Source organism: Leiobunum rupestre, chromosome 7 (genome assembly GCF_980474605.1).
Source record: "Leiobunum rupestre chromosome 7, qqLeiRupe1.1.hap1, whole genome shotgun sequence".
In the NCBI taxonomy this organism is placed as follows: domain Eukaryota; kingdom Metazoa; phylum Arthropoda; class Arachnida; order Opiliones; family Sclerosomatidae; genus Leiobunum; species Leiobunum rupestre.
This window is the reverse complement of record NC_143390.1, coordinates 21,279,393-21,299,321: the sequence shown is the minus strand read 5'-3', so window position 1 is coordinate 21,299,321 and position 19,929 is coordinate 21,279,393. Positions and strand designations below refer to the sequence as shown.

Sequence of the window (19,929 nt, the reverse complement as noted above, 5' to 3'; positions counted from 1 at the left end):
AACAGGAGCTACCGAATGAATGTTGGCTGTGATATGGTTGTCACGTGATTTCGTTTTCCCATATTAACAAGTTGGTTATGACCAAATTTACTTTATAGTTTCGCCTATTGGTTGTTTATTTTTAAATATTGTTAATATAAGAAAATAGTAACATTAACGTGAACCTAACCTAACCTAAAATATCCACAACATTCAACGCAATTCCCACTTATTAACAAACAACGATATTTACAATGTAGTTTTTTATTTTTAATTCTTGCACTAAAAAAAATCCGGACCAAACAAAACAGCAATAAGAAATACTAATTTAGCGACAGAATTCGGAAAAGTGATGCTACCGATTCGGACGAATGAAACAAACAAGTTGTCCAATTTGAACAATTGAAACATTTGTTATTTCGGCGGTTCGGACGAATGAAATTCGAACATTTGTTCCACCGTTCGGACGATTGAAATTCGAACAAATGTACCTACCCCTTCTTAATAATTATCCTGCACGAAGGTCAATTAATTTAAAAAAAGTAATGTTAGCTAGCAAATAGGATAATTTTTGATTAGCTATCAGCTTAAGTATCTAATGACATAAGTATATCAATTCCTAATCTACCGTGGTATTTTTTTCAATTTAATAAACCCATTTGGAAACAACCAGAAAATCGTAACTAAGAACTAGTGCTGATTCTAATCGTTGCAAGGAGCAGTATAAGTATATCACTTCCTAATCTACAGAGATTTTTCTTAAGCAATAAACCCATTTGGCAATAACCATAAAGTCATAACGTGGCCAAGCACTAAGAACTAGTGCTGTTTCTAATCTTTGCAAGGGCCAGTTAACGTTACTCGAAAATCTTGGTAGCTGGCCTTTTTGAAGGATCAACCAAAGATTATTGGTAATTGAAACTTTAATTTGGAAAAATTATTACTACGATGAATGACTAATCGAAGTGAAAATTTTATTGAATCTTGAGAATAGAAAATAGTGCATTAGAACATATTTTTATGTCTAGACCTTTTTATTTTAAGTTGTTCACGAAACTTTAAACAATTAAAATAGATTTAAAAATCTAAAGTTGAATTATAAAATGTATAGTTAATACCAATGCAAACTAAACGGAAATGTCTAAATCTCGTTATGGGATTCACAAGCGATCTTAGAACATATTTAAGGCCTCAGTTAACTTTTTGGAATTTTTGTTATCGAATAAGTCTTGGTCACTAGTGATTTCGATGTTCAGAAATAAAATCAGAATAAATAAATAAATTAACGAATTGGAACATTGAATTAACTATTATAAATCATCACGTTTCTTATAATAGGTATTTTAAACTTTGAGACATAAAGTTGTTTTTGCTCTTATTTATCGCTATCACTTTATTTTTACAGTACTTTTTTCAATGAGGACAAATTTCCTCTCCCGAAAACTTCTAGTACACAACCGAAATATTTCAAAGCCATTCTAATATGTTACTTATTCTATCACACAACTCCAAGTTTCACTTCCTTTAATTATTCTCTAAGACCTATTGGTCCGTGTAACTCCTAACTTTAGTTATTTCTTTAAATTGGTTTAGTGTGTCGCTTTTTTCAGCTTTTCATTAAGGGATGATAGGGATCTTCTACCTTTTCGCGTGTTTTGCCATTCTTTGCATTGCAGTCCACAGGAGGTTCTTATGAACTTAACTTTTCGTTTATATTTTGAACTGTAACGCGATGTATTCCTCTTAGGCCTTCAATCGTAATATTGTGGCTGTCGCTAAATTGTCTGTTGATATGAAGAGCTACTTTTTTTATTTATTTATTCGAACATGGCAATTAAGTGAGTGTTTTAATCATTTTTTATTTTTATTTAAAATTATTCAAACACTATATAATTAACCGATGAGATTGTGTGTACTCAAATGTCTGGGACATCCTGTTTTTGACACTACATGTGGCCTATATCGCTACTGCTATCGCAATGCGAGGTGTTGAGAAATTGAATTTAGCGACCCTATAGCCAACTAAAATCTTGGGCTAGTAGGACGTGTGGCGCTATGAAGTGGGATCATTATCGACTGCCGCCATCTACATACGGAATAGTGAACTAAAACCAGTAGAGGTATAGTTATAATCGATTCTTCCCTTCCTGACTTGGAGCGTGGGTCTGCAGCTAGGAGCAACAAACACAGCCGCCCACACAAGGAGAACGCAACCCGTCAAAAGTCGTACATTTTCTTGTGAACAGTTTTCATTGGTTAGTCGCTTTTTTTTCCATGTATATAAATTTTTTGTACCAGATACATGATATATCGTTAGGGTAGTTAATCTCCCGCGTGTTTTAACATTGGATAAGCAGAATAAACATATCAAGTTATTGGTATGGATTTTTCAGTCTATAGTGACTTCGGTACTTAGGAGTGTAATAGTAGAACTTGGGTTTTGTATGAAATAAGTTTGATCTATCTGGTTGAATATTTGAAGATGGCATAAGGCGGATACGCTCAAACTGGTCAGATAAAGAACCGTTAGAAATCCAATCAAGAAATGCCACCTTTTCCGGAATATTTTAATTATAAATATTCAACGCGTTTTAACTATTTGTCGCGACATTTTTCTTCTGGTTTTACTCGCTCGGGAGGTTGATGAAAAGAAATGAACGGGATATTATCTAACTATCGTACAAATTCGATCAAGATCGTACAATTGGCAACTCTGGAAACGGGTTTGGCTTTAGGGCTGTCTTCGAGGGAGGCGATATGGTTTATGCCCACTAGCGCAGTTCTCAAAAGCGCAGTGTCCCAAAAGCGCGGTTTCCCAAAAGCGCGGTTTCCTGTTTGCGCACTTTCCCGTTTGCGCACTTTCCCTATCTCAACAAATGGGTTGAAAACACCTAACCTAACCTAACCTAGAGTGCCTACGCGCCTGCGGCGCGCCCGGCTAACCTAACCTAACCTAACCTAACCTAACCTAACCTAGTCATTCCATATTCAAAGTTATATACACTGAAATTTGGAAAATTAAACCGTGCTTTTGGGAAACCGCGCTATTGGGAAACCGCGCTATTGGGAAACCGCGCTATTGGGAACCGCGCTTTTGGGGAACTGCGCTTTTGAGAACTGCGCTTTTGGGAACTGCACTAACGAAAACTGCGCTAATAGGCAGATACCGTTGATATGGCATAGGACCCGGAAGCGTTTCTCCTAGTTTCGGTACCTCAGTTGGTGACCCTTTAGCCCTGAAATTTATAAAAAAAAGGTGAAATTTTGGTTTCTCAAAAAACAATTCCAAATATATGGTTTCGATAAATGAAAATTAAGCGAACCCTTAGTCCCTTACCCCGATTCATTTAGTAACGCTTATATTAACGCCTAATCCAATTTTTATGTTCAACCAGCATCCAGGAACGGGAAGAGTGGATAAATTTATCTTTATCGTGGTCAAGTCTAAAATACTTTATCAGTTTGGTTTGGATGCTTTTCTCTGATGGGGAGTGACCATTACTTCTCCTGGCGCTCATTTTGGGCAGTGTTAAATTACACTTTGTGGGAGATAGGACCGGTTTTTTGGGTACTACCCTTTGTGGAACTGCTCTTAAAGATATAGTGTCAGCTGAGACACATTTCGAATTTTGCGATTTAGGGTACATCATGAGATAGATTAGAATTTTAAAACATGTATGTTATGGCACGTAAAACAAGTATTTAGTTATGAAAATTAACTTTATATGTTAATCATTTCACCACAATCTTGCTTTTGTTGACGTCATAAATTGTTGCGCAGAGAAAGAAATTGAGAAGATTTCCCACTAAATTCCTTCCGTTAAAATGTTTGTTAGGATTAAATACGTCCATAAAATTGTATTGATTTTAGAGTGTGGCTCGCGTGTTTTTGCGTGCTCCCTTCAAAAATAAAAACGCGCGCTCAAAAACTTTAATTTTGGACATTATTAATCTAAGCTTTAACAGCGCATCGAATAGCGAAAACCACCAATATTAAAGATATAATTTTGATTCTTATGTTGTATTAATTAGTTTTGTTCATAAGGGCTGAAATGATTTTTGAAAATCCAAAAGTTAGGCTTGCTCTAATAGCAGCCAATATAAACATTTACCAGCCAATGACATCAACAGTACTTAGGTATCCAAGAAAAAAAGGAAGCCTGCCCTTCTATTTATATGCTTCAATTTGCTAGTAAATACATAGTTTGCATCCCTACATCATCAATGACGCAGTTCCAAGTATAGATATACCATAGACTAAGAAATGTTTTCCACGTTGAACGTTGCAGTATCCGGAAACGAATTTTGTTGTTATGGCAACGACACTACTCACAAGCCTGACGACTGCCAAATGCTAACTCTGGAACGTAAGCTTGAACTACTTTCCCAACAGGATAGATGTCTCCTATGTCTGAAACCAAGGAATACCGCTAAGCGCTGTAAATCCAAAGCTAACTGCAAGAAATAGCAAAGAAGACTTCACATTTCAATATGTCAAGATATTTACAGCGTAAAAGCGAAGACCTCCGATTAAGAAGACAAACCTCAGTACTAATGACGTCAGCATGTCCTACACAAGATAACTGTGAGCAGCGAGTCCTTCTACAAAAATAATTGTCTACGCTGAAGGGGCTTGCAAGAAATTACCTAAACTATGTCTACTCGACAATGGAGCGCAAAGATCATAACGAGAGGCGTCGTTGAAAAACTAAATTTACTGGTCGGCGGACAAGGAGCCAAAGCAGTCGGAGGTTTTGAATCCGACAAGTCAAGTACATTGATACGAAGAAAAGTCAAGGTCACCCTGAGGCGCCTGCTTGATCCATCCCGCTCCTTTGAAATGAAAGTCTTGGAAAGTCCCAAGATAATACGAGCTGTTAGTAGCATGCTCGGGGTGTAAGGGGTTTTTCCGAGAGATCTTCGGTTTCCCCTTCCATAAAAACTGGTCGAGGTTAACGGTAATAGTTAGTGTAGGGAGCTGTTGGCTCGCGTGGCATGAAGGGCTTGCCACCACCCTCCTACGCATTGTAACTCGGCCACCTGAATTAATGGCTTTAAAAGTCGCTAGATGACTTAGGCCTAAGGTGGTGCCTTGGGTATTAGCCTAGCTGATTTATTATTATTATTTATTATTATAAATCTCACCGTAAAGGATAATATGCAAATAAATGAATTCTGTTTATTTTCTATGGCTTAGGCCATCGAGGGGTACAATCATAAAGGGTCGAAATATACAAAAAATGTCAATAAAATTCCAGAACATAATTCAGCTAGGATGCGTTATTATAGTAATGGTCCCAGTGCGTGTAAGGAGCTAAGCCTTGTTGAGGGGAAAGCAGTGCAGAGTGGCCTAGTGCTTCCAAACGATTCTCCAAAAACCGCAATCGTTATCTTAATCGAAAACATACACTGTTAAAAAAATTCGTTCAGGAGACGTTCAACTTAGAACAGTCTGTTCAGAAATGAACGATAGCGTTCTAAAGGTATGTAACAGAGAACGGTGTGTTCAAGATATTTTATTTCGTTCAAATAAGAACGAACGCTCTTTCGCCCTCTGGAGGAAGGCTTGTAAACTACACAATAGAATAGATTCGTTCCAATAGCTAGGAGATCGTTCGCCTTAGAACAGGTTTTACACACAATCCTATATGGATTTCTTTGTATTGGTTTCATGTACATGTACTAACATATAAGCGTGACCAAAAGTAATAAATAAGTGTGACACTATTTTGCGGAAAACGTCGTAAGGCCAAAAATAACAAATAAGTGTGACACTATTTTGCGGAAAACTTCGTATGGCCAAAAGTAATAAATAAGTGCGACACTATTTTGCGGAAAACTTCGTATGGCCAAAAGTAACAAACAAGTATAACATCCATAAAGTAATAAATGAGTGGTTTAGAGTGCGCTTTGTTATGGGTAGTTTTTTCGTACATGATTATGTTGTTTTAAGTTAGTGTACTGGTTGATTAAACTATTACTCGTAGTAATTTATTTACAGGGTGAGTTCCAACATGTTTTAATGAAGTTGTTTTTGTAGTTGTATGTACAGTGTGTTTGGAAATTTACCGAAGATTATATTTCATTGTTGGAGCGTAGCTCCTTCACTAGCGACTCAAATGGCGTTAGGTCTGTATCGATGTTTCTCAGAAACTACCACACCTATTGAAAAGAAACTTCACACAAATAACGATATAAATAACCTCCGTGTCCTAACGAAGTGGAAAACGAAAAAGGGTTGTGAAAGGTCCGAATTTATAGGACACGCACCGTTTTTTTAAGTATATTTTTATTCAATTGGCAAGGTAGACGAAATTCGTTCAGAAATGTTATTGCCCAAGTTCCAAAATTAAAATTTACAGAAAATATTTCGTAATATACTGCAATTTGGTTTGACGTTTTCAGCATAGAAATGAATTATAAAATCATCTGTTATCAGTTCTCGGCCTTACGGCTGAGAATAGAATGTAATATCTTTTGCGCTATGAAAAAGCTATATTTAATTTACGCATATCACTTTCGTGGTAGATATTTTAAGCTTAATAAGATGGTTGTAGTTGAGGGTGGAACTAAATACAAATAATCTAGTTTTAGGCCTGGTTTTCCTTTTCGGTAGGCAACGGGCTATGATAGGTTACTTTTATTAATTTAGCATGATGAACCGCCGTCAGGAGACATGAGCTATGATTTTGAAAGCAATAACTCTATGTACTCTTTGTATTTGATAACGATAAAGCATTCCAAGTTGAACAATAAAGCGTTCTACCGCGAACGACAAAGTGTTCCGCGGCGAACGAGAAAATGATCCACGGCGAACGACAAAACGTTCTAATTTGAACAAAGAAGGTTTGTTCAATATAGAACATCTAAGTTCAATATTGAACCATAAACCATCGTTCTTTAGCGAACGAATATTTTTTGTTCATATTAGAACAAAATGGCGTTCTGTTACAGGGACAACCTTCTGAACGGCGATTTGTTCAAATTAGAACAATTTTTTTTAACAGTGTAATTCTGATAAATCAGATATCAGATTATCGTCATTTACAGACAACTGAATAACCCGAACACTTGGCCGATAGAAGCACTAGGTGAGTCATCGTTACAGAGCGGCCAAATTTCCACTACTTTTTTGTAGTTTAGAAAGTTGATAAATCGATCATTCATCCCCCATAAAATCAGTACTTTGCAACACCCTAGTTGAACGCGTTCAAGTTTGAACCTGGGAAATATATCTTATGAGATGACGTCGTCAGGAGAATATTGTTGAGAACCAATTTATCTACAACAGTGTGTCACATTTATTTCAACAAATCTCAACAACTGTTTCACTTCTAAAAACAAGTGTTATTTCCACGATATTCAGATCTTAATTTGTTCTTTAATTCTTTGAAACGCAAACTGTTTTTCTTAATGAAAGGAAGTCGTTCTTTCTCGTTTACTTTCTTATAAACCTTGATTCCAGGCGCGTGCACCAAGAAAGCGTTGTCTAGAATATGAAAATCAAAGTCTAAAACGCACATCTCCAGTGCCTGAAACAATTAGATATTTAAGATTAAAGATATTCATAAAGGAAATTGGTATTAGCCTCCTTACCACTTGCATTTTGTTGCTCTTTCCGTTCCAAGTGAGAGATTCGTCGAAATAGGGAAAATCGTTGGTCGCGATAAAAAACGGTTCCCAATTGTGCAGCCCATGAGCGCGAACTCTCTTGGTGGTCTTAAAGATCCCTAGAGAATCCGTTGGCAACCTCAGCATCAACCAGTTATCAAGATCCGGAATTTTATGGCACGAGTTGCACATGAAGCGATGGAAACTAACGGCTTTCCTGGCCGTGTACAGTCCCGTGAGCTCATTCTTCCGGCGAGGTGTCTTCTTGACCACGGAACTGACCTCGAAAACTGGAAGGACGAAAACTTCTTTGCGCGAAAGGGTCTGATGACTAGCGGCTCTTTTGGACATTAATTTTAGGAACTCTGGAATGATATTGTCGCTCGGGTAAAGTTCGATGTCTGACGCGAAGATGTAATTGGTTCGGGCGTTGATACGGGCCACATTTCGCGCCACGTTAATAGGATAGGCCAATTTATTTTGTTTAATGTAACTGCTGTTTGTTGTCACTTTGCGCGTTTGACATTTCTCAGAGACAATGGTCATTTCCGCGAAAGGGGGCGAATGGTTGGCGTCGTACAGGAGGTGCCAAGTTACCCAGTCCTTGACGCACTTCTGTTCGCAGTGTCTCAGGTTGTTGACGCGATCCAAGGCTAATTTGAAATCGCTGCCCGGAGCGTATACCGCTAGGGAGATGGGTCCTTTCCATCGACGACACACTTCTTCGATGTGCCCTAAGAAATTGGTCGTTCCTTGAGTCGTTAATGTCACGCTATCGTTGACGCCCACCGAACGATCCGCCCGGATGTAATTGGACAGTACACAATATCCGCTCCGAAGTTCCCCCTTTGAACACTTCGCGGTTTCGGGTTTTTTTATATCGGGACTTTGTAGTACGTAAGTAGTTGAGGAACTCGGCTTAGGTCTATTCACTGGACTTGTACGAATCAAATAGGTTTGATCTACTTGGTTGGATTCAACGTATTGTACTTGAGGATAGTTGCGATGGTATACGGCGGTTATATTCAAACTGGTCAGGTACAGAGCCGTTAGGAAGATCACCAACAAAAACAACTTTTTCCCGTATATTCGAAGTATTTGCACCAGATACATCGTACTTGTCGTCAGTGCTGAGGTCTGGCTGAGGTTGTTATTGTTAATATCCGCCTGGCTTTCATGTTAGGTAACGACATTTTCCATCTCGTCCTTAACATTCTGGGTTGACTCGCCCGGCAAGTTCCTATAAAGAAATGAACGGGTTATCGGGTTTCGCAACCACTAGTCACTGTCGAAAAGTTCAGATGTTTAAATTAACAATGAAAGAGCTTTTACGCCCCAGAAAAAAAATACTTTTCCGAGTTTACATAAAACGCAGCTGAATTGAAATAACCGAGGAACGCGCTCAATATCAATTAATGTTTATTTTTTCTACTTTGGATATAACCCGCCAGCTATTAACGGACTAACTGTAATGACTTCCGTTTCGAACCATTATGTATAAGTAAACTTTGGAATTCGTAAGCGGTCGTTTTGTAATCGTTGGGGGAAGAAATAATTTTACTCGTGACGTAAACAAATGTTCTATATCGCATATTTCACCTAGGCAACAAGGAAGATTATAAACGATATTATAAACGATATCCAATTGAAAAAATGTTTATGAAATCTGAAAACCTTTCAAAAGGTACTTGTAAAGCAAATCTGTCACAATAACTAACGATGTTCTATTCTTTTTCCCGTAGTTATATATCACCCGAATAAAACTGTGTCGTTTTGATTGCTATTTTTATTTCTTAAAGATAACAAATACAGGATGTTCCAAAAGCCCCTCGCACTTAGTTGTATCATAAGTAACAAAATAGAATTATAGACATAAGTATGGCACAGAAAGAATTCGGTTAATGATAGTCTGTCGTGGAGTAATTGCGAAATAGGAAGTTTTCGAACAGGAAACTCGTCCGTTCCTACTGTTTCCCTTTGGCAAAATAGTTGGTTAGTTTGATGGCGAGAAATACGAGCGTACATGCGTTTAGGTTTGAAATTCGAAAAAAAATTAACTTTTGAAATGGAGTCAGTGTTTATAATAGTTCATCATTATTTTCCAAAAGTAAGCGTTATTTACACTTTTGAAAGCATTACAATTTTCAATAGGCGATTTTCCGGGCATCCTCCAAATACTAGTAACAGTTCGCGAAAGGTTGTCAGTCCGTCGGTACGTTGTGGTTTACGTGGTCATTGGCGAAACAGACTTATCATTAAAACATTTGCATGGGGTGAAGTGGAAGTGTCATACTTATGGTTATTATGTTACTTATGGTTATATCAAACTCTATATTCAGGGTTGTCAGTTGAAAGTATGATGGGCGAACACACACGCGCTGGTTTCGGAAGGTTCTACCACTATAATTATTAATAATCACTACATTTCCTTAAACATTTTTATATTGACTTTTAATCAATTTTCTTGTGTTCCTTGTTTTGACGAATTTATTCTTGATGAAATAATTTTAACTGTCACGCATTTAACGAAAATGAAAAATTCCGTTTAACGTTTAGTTAGTTTTTTTTTTAGGATAAAATTAGCAACTTATGTTATTAATAAGAAATACCGATATCAGAATGATTGAATAAAATATACCCAAATACTTTTAAAACCGGTCTTAAACTTCGTAATAAATTGTTAAAGAGATAAAAAAAATGCGTACCATTCCTTTAAGACGCCAAAAAGTTGACGAAGAATAATGGAGAATTTGACATTTTCAATGACTTCAGTTTTGGGTATTTTTTCTGGGAACTTTGAAAATTTAAAGGGTCATAATATTTGAACGGGTTATCCGATTATGATAAATCCTGTGCCGTTCTTTTCAACATGAAACTAGATGTTTAAGTGGCTATTGAAAATTAGTTAAATTGACACTTTTCTATTTTAGTTAGTCAAAATTAATTGGGAAACTAGGTAAGCCATTACTCGTCGGGACACGCTGTATTGTTAGTGGCAGTTAGAACTAGTCTCATCCCACCTTCAATCCGTGGGAGATATTTATTCCACGTCGACGGTGGATAGAGGTCAAGTGGAGGTCAAACTCCAGCCTTCTTTTTTGTAGTTTGCCGCCTCGTGGTGAGAATACCAATCGAGGAGTTCTGAAACGAAGACGGTTCAAGTCAAGCGTCTAGTTCTAACGGTGAAATTTATGGAAATTTAGAAATGATTTAGAACTGGGATTTCCCCTCTTTCGCGAACTACGAACGGGCGCTTGTTAATGGTTATGAGCGGCCACGTGACCCGCATAATCGGTCGCTATCGTGATTGACGGCCGAAGATGGTTGAGCATTTAAGTCATGGTCTAAAATTATTCGGAGGTTCCCGTCGAAATTAACGATGTAAAATCGTGTGAAAGATAAGAATATCGTCAATGCGATTTTCTCCCTCTTTCACCGTATTTTGAAAAAGGAAAACTCTTGGAATTTGCAAAAATTGCAACTTAAAATGAGTACCGGTATTGAATTTTGAAGGTAAAAATACCTAAATTACTCCCTTTAATTTCCCCCTATTAATTAAGGAATTTACGTAGTGAATAGATTGAAATTTCAAGGCCTTAACTCTGCCGTAAAAATCGTGCTACGCGTATATAATTCCAAATAAAAACACGCCATTTTATTGTGCCTGTACACGTCTTTAGAGGCTTCTTAAATGGAAAAATTGTAGGCTAAAACTCTGTGTAGAAATGTTCCAATCGTAGTTCCTTGCTACTCAGGATAAAGTTATTTTAGAGGAATAGGTCTAGTAGTAATGTCAAAAGTTTATTAGATATCTTTATCGAAAGAAGTATCAAGTTAGGCAAGTGTCGGCTCGACGTGAAGCAGCTCTTTTTTCAACAGATGTCGCTAGCATCGATATAATAACAAGATAGTTAAGCTACATTTTGACCCAAAAGGCGGGTACTTATAGGTACCCCTCGCGTTGATTGGCTCGTTTGTAAATTGATCAATAACATAAATTACAGTAATTTTTAACAATATATTTTATATGGGATACATAATTTAGGTTAAAGTCCACTAAAGAGAGTATAAGAGGTCTAAATATAATACTCTACAATGACTTACTGACGACGGTATCATTTGGCTATTTTAAACTTTAGCTTCTTTTGCCATAACTAGATGACACCACGCTCTCCAGTAAAGTCTTTTTTTTTTCGAAAAATCAGATAGATTCATGGCCATCTCTAATAACAGGAGCCTTTTCATAATACAGGTGGCAATGATAGAGCCGACAGTTGCTTTAAAACATGTACCTTGGCAAGATTTACGGAGTTTCTTACATAAAAACTATATTTAGTAATATAAACAGATTAATACATCTGTCATAAGAGATATTGATCTGGTTGGGCTATAGCGGAATATTAACTCAGAATTTTCTAAAGATTATATACTCTTGGTAATGCTTTTTTGTGGCTCGTGTATAGGTATTTTACCATTACTTCACTTACGCAATTTCTGTACTTACAGTTTAGTTTGTTTTTGGGGTTGGGCCGCGTGAATGTTATGAAGTAATAACCATTAAATTTACCGTTAATCCAACGCTCTCTATGCGGCTTCTGAGTAAATACGACCTTTAAAATACTATAAAAACACTATTAACCTTTCTAGTGAAGGTAAAAATAATAAAATTTACATTACTCATAATACCAAAACCTTTTATTAAGGCACTTTCATTATCGTTTGATAGCGAGGTCAATTTAGAACTAATGACCATATTTCGTGTACAACGCGAAAGTGGTTTGCGGTACATCTTGGTCGCCGAGAAACGGGTAATTAAACGACCGGTATATCATCAAACCCGGAACCTCTTATCCACCCTCCCCCCTTTAACGCCCCTGAAACCAAGAATGGCCGATGATGTCACTTTCCTTAAGTATCTCGATGAAAAAGAACTGAAAAGGTGATCCCCCTCCCCGGCAACTTCTTCGCTTTCAATCTTTGGCTAGATCGTGAGTGATCATCCGTTGCCCCGTATACTAATATTTATTATATTCTATACCGCTTTCACCAAGAATCTATACAACTTTACAAGGAATTCCGTTCGACTAGTGAGTCCCCGAAGAAAAACCACGCCCATCCGCCTTTCCTAGCGTAATCTTGGCACCTCTCTTCCGGTACGATCGCGGGCTTTCTCTCCGTGTAAGCGGAGTACATCTTCCGTGAATCAGGAAAACAGAGGCTATATTTGCAGCTACATATTCTCCATCAAACGGAATAAATTCTGGCTTTCACTCATTATAATCTAACGTTAGTTGAAGGGGTTATTGTGACCTTGACGCCGAGCGGGTTTTTAAAGAACTTTATTCAATGCTTTTTGTCCAATTATATCGATAGCACATCTTCCTCTTTCAGTATTGAATGACCGTCAATTTTTATTTAAAGAAGTTATCTTTTAAATATATGCTTTTAAACTGAAAATATGATGTTTAGGTCCCAGGGTTCATCGTAAATTTGCGTATTTTTCTAAAATTTGTTAATCGTTTGCTGAATTTAAATTTATTACTCGAAAAACTTTCCAAAATAAGATTTACGACTTTGATTCTTTGGGATTTATTTTTAAACGTTACCAGTAATGTTTTTCATCTTCATTTGACGCATATTGATTCGGTGGTATTCAGGGTTTTTCTACATTAAAATTTATTTTACGTGAACAGATTTAATCCACGTTTATATATTTGTAACGAATAAAATATGCAAATATAAGGTATAAAAAGCTTAGCCTTTGAACATAAGTCACGCGCAGAATCGATTTCAATTAAATCTAATGAGTAACATAATATAAATACAGAATGTCTTTAGGAAATCAGTAATCAGGTGTACAAACGTGTGACGAGTGACTAAACCTGGATTCAGCAAAAGCTCCCAAAATTAGTTTTGAAATAAATTCAGTTAGTTGTCATATTAAAATGTGGAACTAAGGCAATTATGGTTTCAAACAAATGCACCGATTGATACCAAATTTAGTCAACGCGTGGTTCAGAAACTATGTTGAAAATTTGAAAACTTTCTGCGTAAAGCTTGTTTTCCACTAGCGCGCGTCATAATGTTATTTTCTTTACGCGCGTAAAAACGTTTGAACGTGTCAAAACTGAGAAACGCGTCCTAGCGCGCGCCAGTGGAAAACAAGCTTGAGAGTGATACGCAAATATGACCTCAAAATGTTTTGAACCCCCAAGTCCGCTCACTTCTGTTCTCTCCTCACTGGTTTAAGGGGTTTTTCCCCGAGCTCTTCGGTTTCCCCTTCCATAAAAACTTGTTGAGGTTAACGGTAATAGTTAGTGTAGGGAGCTGTTGGCTCGATCGCGTGGTATGCAGGGCTTGCCACCACCCTCCTAAGCGTTGTAACCCGCGGCCACCTGAATTAAAGCCTTCAAAAGTCGCTTGATGACTTAGGCCTAGGGTGGTGCCTTGGGTATTAGCCTAGCTGATTATTAATATTATTATTATTATTATTATTATGTTACCTACGTTCTTATTAAAAAAATAAACTTCGTTGATTTTCTAGCTATCTAAGCGGCGTTTTGTTGGTCAAATCGTTTACGTACGCGTAATTAATCATTCAGGATGTGAATGTTCATCGTGGGAATTTTTCTTACTGATTTTTATCGAGTTAAAGGGAAAAGCAAACGGAAATCAGCCGATGCGTAACACTTTATTTAGAGGCACCTGTATTCGACCACATTTTTCACAGTTGATTCTTATTAAACACCACAAAACCGAGCGACGGGAATGAAGAAACTGTACCGGCACTCCGCCTTCTACTGTGTACTGCTCTGACTTATTTGATACGCGAAGGAAATTTACATAGGGCTCGTAATGGCCGATATATTTTAAGCGACTTGTTGAAAATTACGCATTTTTGTCTTTTGTTGTTCCTTGCATGACTGAACTGATGGGCCTCTCCACCCCCAACAGTACACCTCCCCCAAGGTACACCTCAGCACCATTATGTTCAAATCAAATTTAACCAAATAACCGACGTTATATTTCAACGTTTAAAGATGTGAACGCGTCATTACCTACTAGGTTTAAATATTACCTCGGACCGACAAATTGGAGGGTTCCCTAGCCTTAGATATCGGCTTTAGGTGACGGAGATTTGGCATTTCCGCCGATGGGCCCCAATGCACACATTACACACTCTATTCTAAGAGAATTTTCTTAAGATTCGCTGTTTTTCGATTATTTTTCACGTTTTTAGTTGCCGAACGGATTTCCAAGAAACTCGTTTTTCTTCGATCAGTGATCGCGTACTTAATTGAGGGGGCCCTCTCTTCAAAACTATTCTATATTTTACACTGTAAGTTGAAAACAAAGGAAGGTTTCAAAGGACGTTACGGTAGAGTAAGTGCCTGATATGACATACGTTGTACACTCTTTCCTCCGCTGAAGGTTGAAAGTATTGTTTCGAGGGCCCATGTAGTGCCATAATGGCCTCTATTGAATAAGGAAACTTTTAGAATGCTTATTCGCTTATCAGAACGAGAGAAAAACTTCAACTCGAAAATGAAAAATAATAAATAATATAATAAACATTATTTTACCCCCAATGAGGTAAAATTTTATGTTTAACATATTTAAAACGAAAGGCTAGTCAGTTCGAAAAAATAGTGTTGTAAGTCGGGAAAATTTTCGGGAAAATGACCGTGGCCTTTTTCCGGAAAATGTTTCGTATTTTTCCGAAAAAAATAAAAAAAGTTTTAATTCCATGATTAGTTTACTATCGTTTGCAAATTTAAATAAAGCGGAATTTTCGCCGCATTTTCTCGAAAGTAAAACTAAACATCTAGACTAGCTTTAAACTGATTAACAATGTAACGCTATTAATGTTTTGTAGTACGTTTACTATTATTAGACATTTTACATCGATAAAAATTTTAAAAATTAAAAACCCTTAAAAAGTTATTTAGGTTTAAATTTTTTATTTTTCCAATTTGCTTTTCTGAAAATTATTCCGCATTTTATTTTTCCGGAAAACTCACAACACTAGAAAAAAAGGAACAGCAGATTTATATTTTAGAAATTTACTATAATTCCATTCTATTTCGGTATTTTTTAATTTCCTGATATTTTTTAATTTCCCGATATTTTTTAATTTTCTGATATTTTTTAATTTTCCGATATTTTTTAATTTTCCAATATTTTTTAATTTCCCGATATTTTAAATTTCCCGATATTTTTTAATTTCCCGATATTTTTTAATTTTCCGATATTTTGAAATATTTTTACTAATATTTCCGATATTTACCAATATTTTCCGACATTCCCAATATTTCCGATATTTACCAATATTTTCCGACATTCCCAATATTTCCGATATTTACCAATATTTTCCGACATTCCCAATATTTCCGATATTTACCAATATTTTCCGACATTCCCAATATTTCCGATATTTACCAATATTTTCCGACATTCCCAATATTTCCGATATTTACCAATATTTTCCGACATTCCCAATATTTCCGATATTTACCAATATTTTCCGACATTCCCAATATTTCCGATATTTACCAATATTTTCCGACATTCCCAATATTTCCGATATTTACCAATATTTTCCGACATTCCCAATATTTCCGATATTTACCAATATTTTCCGACATTCCCAATATTTCCGATATTTACCAATATTTTCCGACATTTTCAATGTTCCCGATAATGATAATCTCGATATTTCTATTACTACCCTATATTTCCGATATTTACCAATATTTTCCGACATTCCCAATATTTCCGATATTTACCAATATTTTCCGACATTCCCAATATTTCCGATATTTACCAATATTTTCCGACATTCCCAATATTTCCGATATTTACCAATATTTTCCGACATTCCCAATATTTCCGATATTTACCAATATTTTCCGACATTCCCAATATTTCCGATATTTACCAATATTTTCCGACATTCCCAATATTTCCGATATTTACCAATATTTTCCGACATTCCCAATATTTCCGATATTTACCAATATTTCCGATATTTACCAATATTTTCCGACATTCCCAATATTTCCGATATTTACCAATATTTTCCGACATTCCCAATATTTCCGATATTTACCAATATTTTCCGACATTCCCAATATTTCCGATATTTACCAATATTTTCCGACATTCCCAATATTTCCGATATTTACCAATATTTTCCGACATTCCCAATATTTCCGATATTTACCAATATTTTCCGACATTCCCAATATTTCCGATATTTACCAATATTTTCCGACATTCCCAATATTTCCGATATTTACCAATATTTTCCGACATTCCCAATATTTCCGATATTTACCAATATTTTCCGACATTCCCAATATTTCCGATATTTACCAATATTTTCCGACATTCCCAATATTTCCGATATTTACCAATATTTTCCGACATTCCCAATATTTCCGATATTTACCAATATTTTCCGACATTCCCAATATTTCCGATATTTACCAATATTTTCCGACATTCCCAATATTTCCGATATTTACCAATATTTTCCGACATTTTCAATGTTCCCGATAATGATAATCTCGATATTTCTATTACTACCCTATATTTCCGATATTTACCAATATTTTCCGACATTCCCAATATTTCCGATATTTACCAATATTTTCCGACATTCCCAATATTTCCGATATTTACCAATATTTTCCGACATTCCCAATATTTCCGATATTTACCAATATTTCCGATATTTACCAATATTTTCCGACATTTTCAATGTTCCCGATAATGATAATCTCGATATTTCTATTACTACCCTATATTTCCCAATATTTTCGATATTTTCTAATATGGTTGAGGTTAACAGTAATAGTTAGTGTAGGGAGCTGTTGGCTCGCGTGGCTTGCGGGGCTTGCCACCACCCTCCTACGCATTGTAACCCGGCCACCTGAATTAAAGGCTTCAAAAGTCGCTTGATGACTTAGGCCTAGGGTGGTGCCTTGGGTATTAGCCTAGCTGATTATTATTAGTGATTAAAATAATTTTTTTTTTCAAATATTTCCGATATTTCAAAGTATTTCCGATATTTCCCGATATTTCTTATCTTATATCTATTATATCTAGTTTTTAATAAGATTTTTCGATATTTCTCATAAATTCCCGATTTTCTAAAATTTCTTCAATTGCTTGAGGATTTCTATATTTAAAAAAATAATTATATAGATTTCTTCCTAGTAGCATACCACATTTCTTAAAATGCTACCACGCATCCCCATCACTTTAAAATTTCATCACAACCGTATTGCATATAATTTTAATTAGATTTTAATAAATTTTGAGGTCAAAATAATATTTTAATTAGTTTTTTAATGTAATTCTATTACATTATTTAATTTGATGGATTAGTGTATTCAAAAGAGAGTAACCCTTAACCGAAATTTCGTAATCGACCATCCACTATTTCACGACTAATTTTCAATTATGGTATTTGAGAGGTTTCTATTTCTCGGCCAATATTATTACCAGCAAAAAGCAAACTTTTTAGTAGAATTTCGTGATGTTACGGAAACACGCGTTTATGACTGTAATTTAAAAGTTAGTCACCGCGACCTCGTGCGGAGGAATCGGAAAGAAACTTTGAAAGAATTCCCGTAATTAAAGTTTCGCAGCTTGCCACAAGGGGGCGCTCCCTTCCTCCGCGCTTTCGTGTATCTTTTTCCCACCCCTTTAATTACGTCTGAAACAGCCGCTAGGAGCGCGCCACTCGTTACGAGAACTTCATTAAAATTTGACACCAATTTGTTTCGAAAAGTGTCCTTGACTTCTATTGGGCACTTTCTCCCTCGCCATGACGCGAAAAAGGTCTGGGAATATTCGGTTCTTCTTTTTCACCGTGATGATCCTAAGACGCGTTACCTTAATCCCGCCATTGTTTTAGACTTTCTCCCCTTACCTCGACCCCCCCCCCCTTCCTTAGAGTTTTGTTTTATTTTAAAGAACCTTGTTTGAATAAGAATATTTTTTCTTTCGCTTCTTAGTTAAGAAATTGGCGGGGTTCTACTTTCTATTGTTTTAAATTTCTTAGTCGTTGATGATTGATAATAGATTTTTGACCATAACACCGGATATCTATACAATGGAATATGCTTTATAAAATAATTGGATTAATATTAATATACGTGAGGTTTTTGATAAGTGTGGGCTCAAGTTCAGTGTCGTATTTTTTGTGTTAAAATTAGTTTCAAATAGTCTAAGGGAAGTGGGTTTCTTCAGAGATATGGACTATAAAAATGTTTTCCAAAAAACGAAACAATCATAAATGTAAAGTTCGGTATTAATTTATTAATTAATATCTAATTTCACAACTCATCATTAATTATTTACTGTTCAGTTGCTTTTAGGGCAAAACAATCAAGATTTTGGTAAAGACTACCAAAAGGTTTTATTTTTTTTGTTTTAAGATTTGGGGGAATTTATATGTGATCATAAATTAATTAATTAATTAATTAATCTATTGTTATTTTTAACAAAGAACAATACAGATTTTATAAATAGTATTAATCGTGTTTGGTAATTTTGTGTTTTTTGTAGGCTATAGTTAATGGGGGTCCTTAGAATTAATGTTGACACTCGTGCGGAGTATTTGACACATTTTGACAACAAAGAACGCAACAAAAACGCCCCTAAATTCGATCCATACTTATCAGAAATAATACCTGTTATAAATTATTTTTATCTAATCTCGGATTTTATAAGGTTAGTACATTATTTAATAAATATTCGTTCTGATTTTCCCTCGCGACAAATATTTAAAAAAAGTTAAAATATCAAACCTTTAAAAGATCATCGAAAACGCGGCTTAAAATTCGAACTTGCTCAAAATAAACTAATAAAGAAGTTTCTCTATCAAAGCCATAAAACCGTTTTTATCGAATGATTTGATGTAGGAAAAGCAATTATATTTTTAACGATAGATTAGATAAACGCGTGATAAAGGCGCGGAGACTCCTTCCTGAGCGAAAGCTCACTCGGATGTGCTACTAGACGTTTTTCGTTGGAACCGGCGGATGAGAAAAACAATGAAGTTTAAGTTGGTCCAGTCAGTGGCTGAGAAGCCGGTGTACGGGGTGGGTCCTTCCAGCCGGAACCCCCTCCCGCAATCCACCTTGGGACGACGCCGATACCCACCCCCACGTGCGTGTGTACGCGCGTATACCTCGATTCCCCTCAGCCAGGAAAAAAAGCCTTGACTCTTCGAGGGCACGATGTAACAGTTCTTCGTGAAATCTTTGACGGGAAAAAACTCACCGGGGAAAAGTGATATTTAAAAAAATCTAAGAATGTACTAACCCA

The 19,929-nt window shown here is 36.1% G+C and overlaps 1 protein-coding gene across 1 annotated transcript; it reads right to left on the bottom strand.

Annotated features, from left to right (window-relative positions):
• Window positions 1-7,305: 7,305 nt before the first annotated feature.
• Window positions 7,306-19,451, bottom strand: LOC149935113 (beta-1,4-glucuronyltransferase 1-like). Its single transcript, XM_090152844.1, has 3 exons — window positions 19,410-19,451; window positions 7,576-8,830; window positions 7,306-7,511 (listed from the first exon to the last, which is right to left on the bottom strand). Exons 2-3 carry the CDS (start codon window positions 8,701-8,703, stop codon window positions 7,314-7,316), a joined length of 1,326 nt encoding a protein of 441 aa, XP_090008970.1. The 5' UTR covers window positions 8,704-8,830; window positions 19,410-19,451; the 3' UTR covers window positions 7,306-7,313.
• Between the last annotated feature and the right edge of the window lie 478 nt (window positions 19,452-19,929).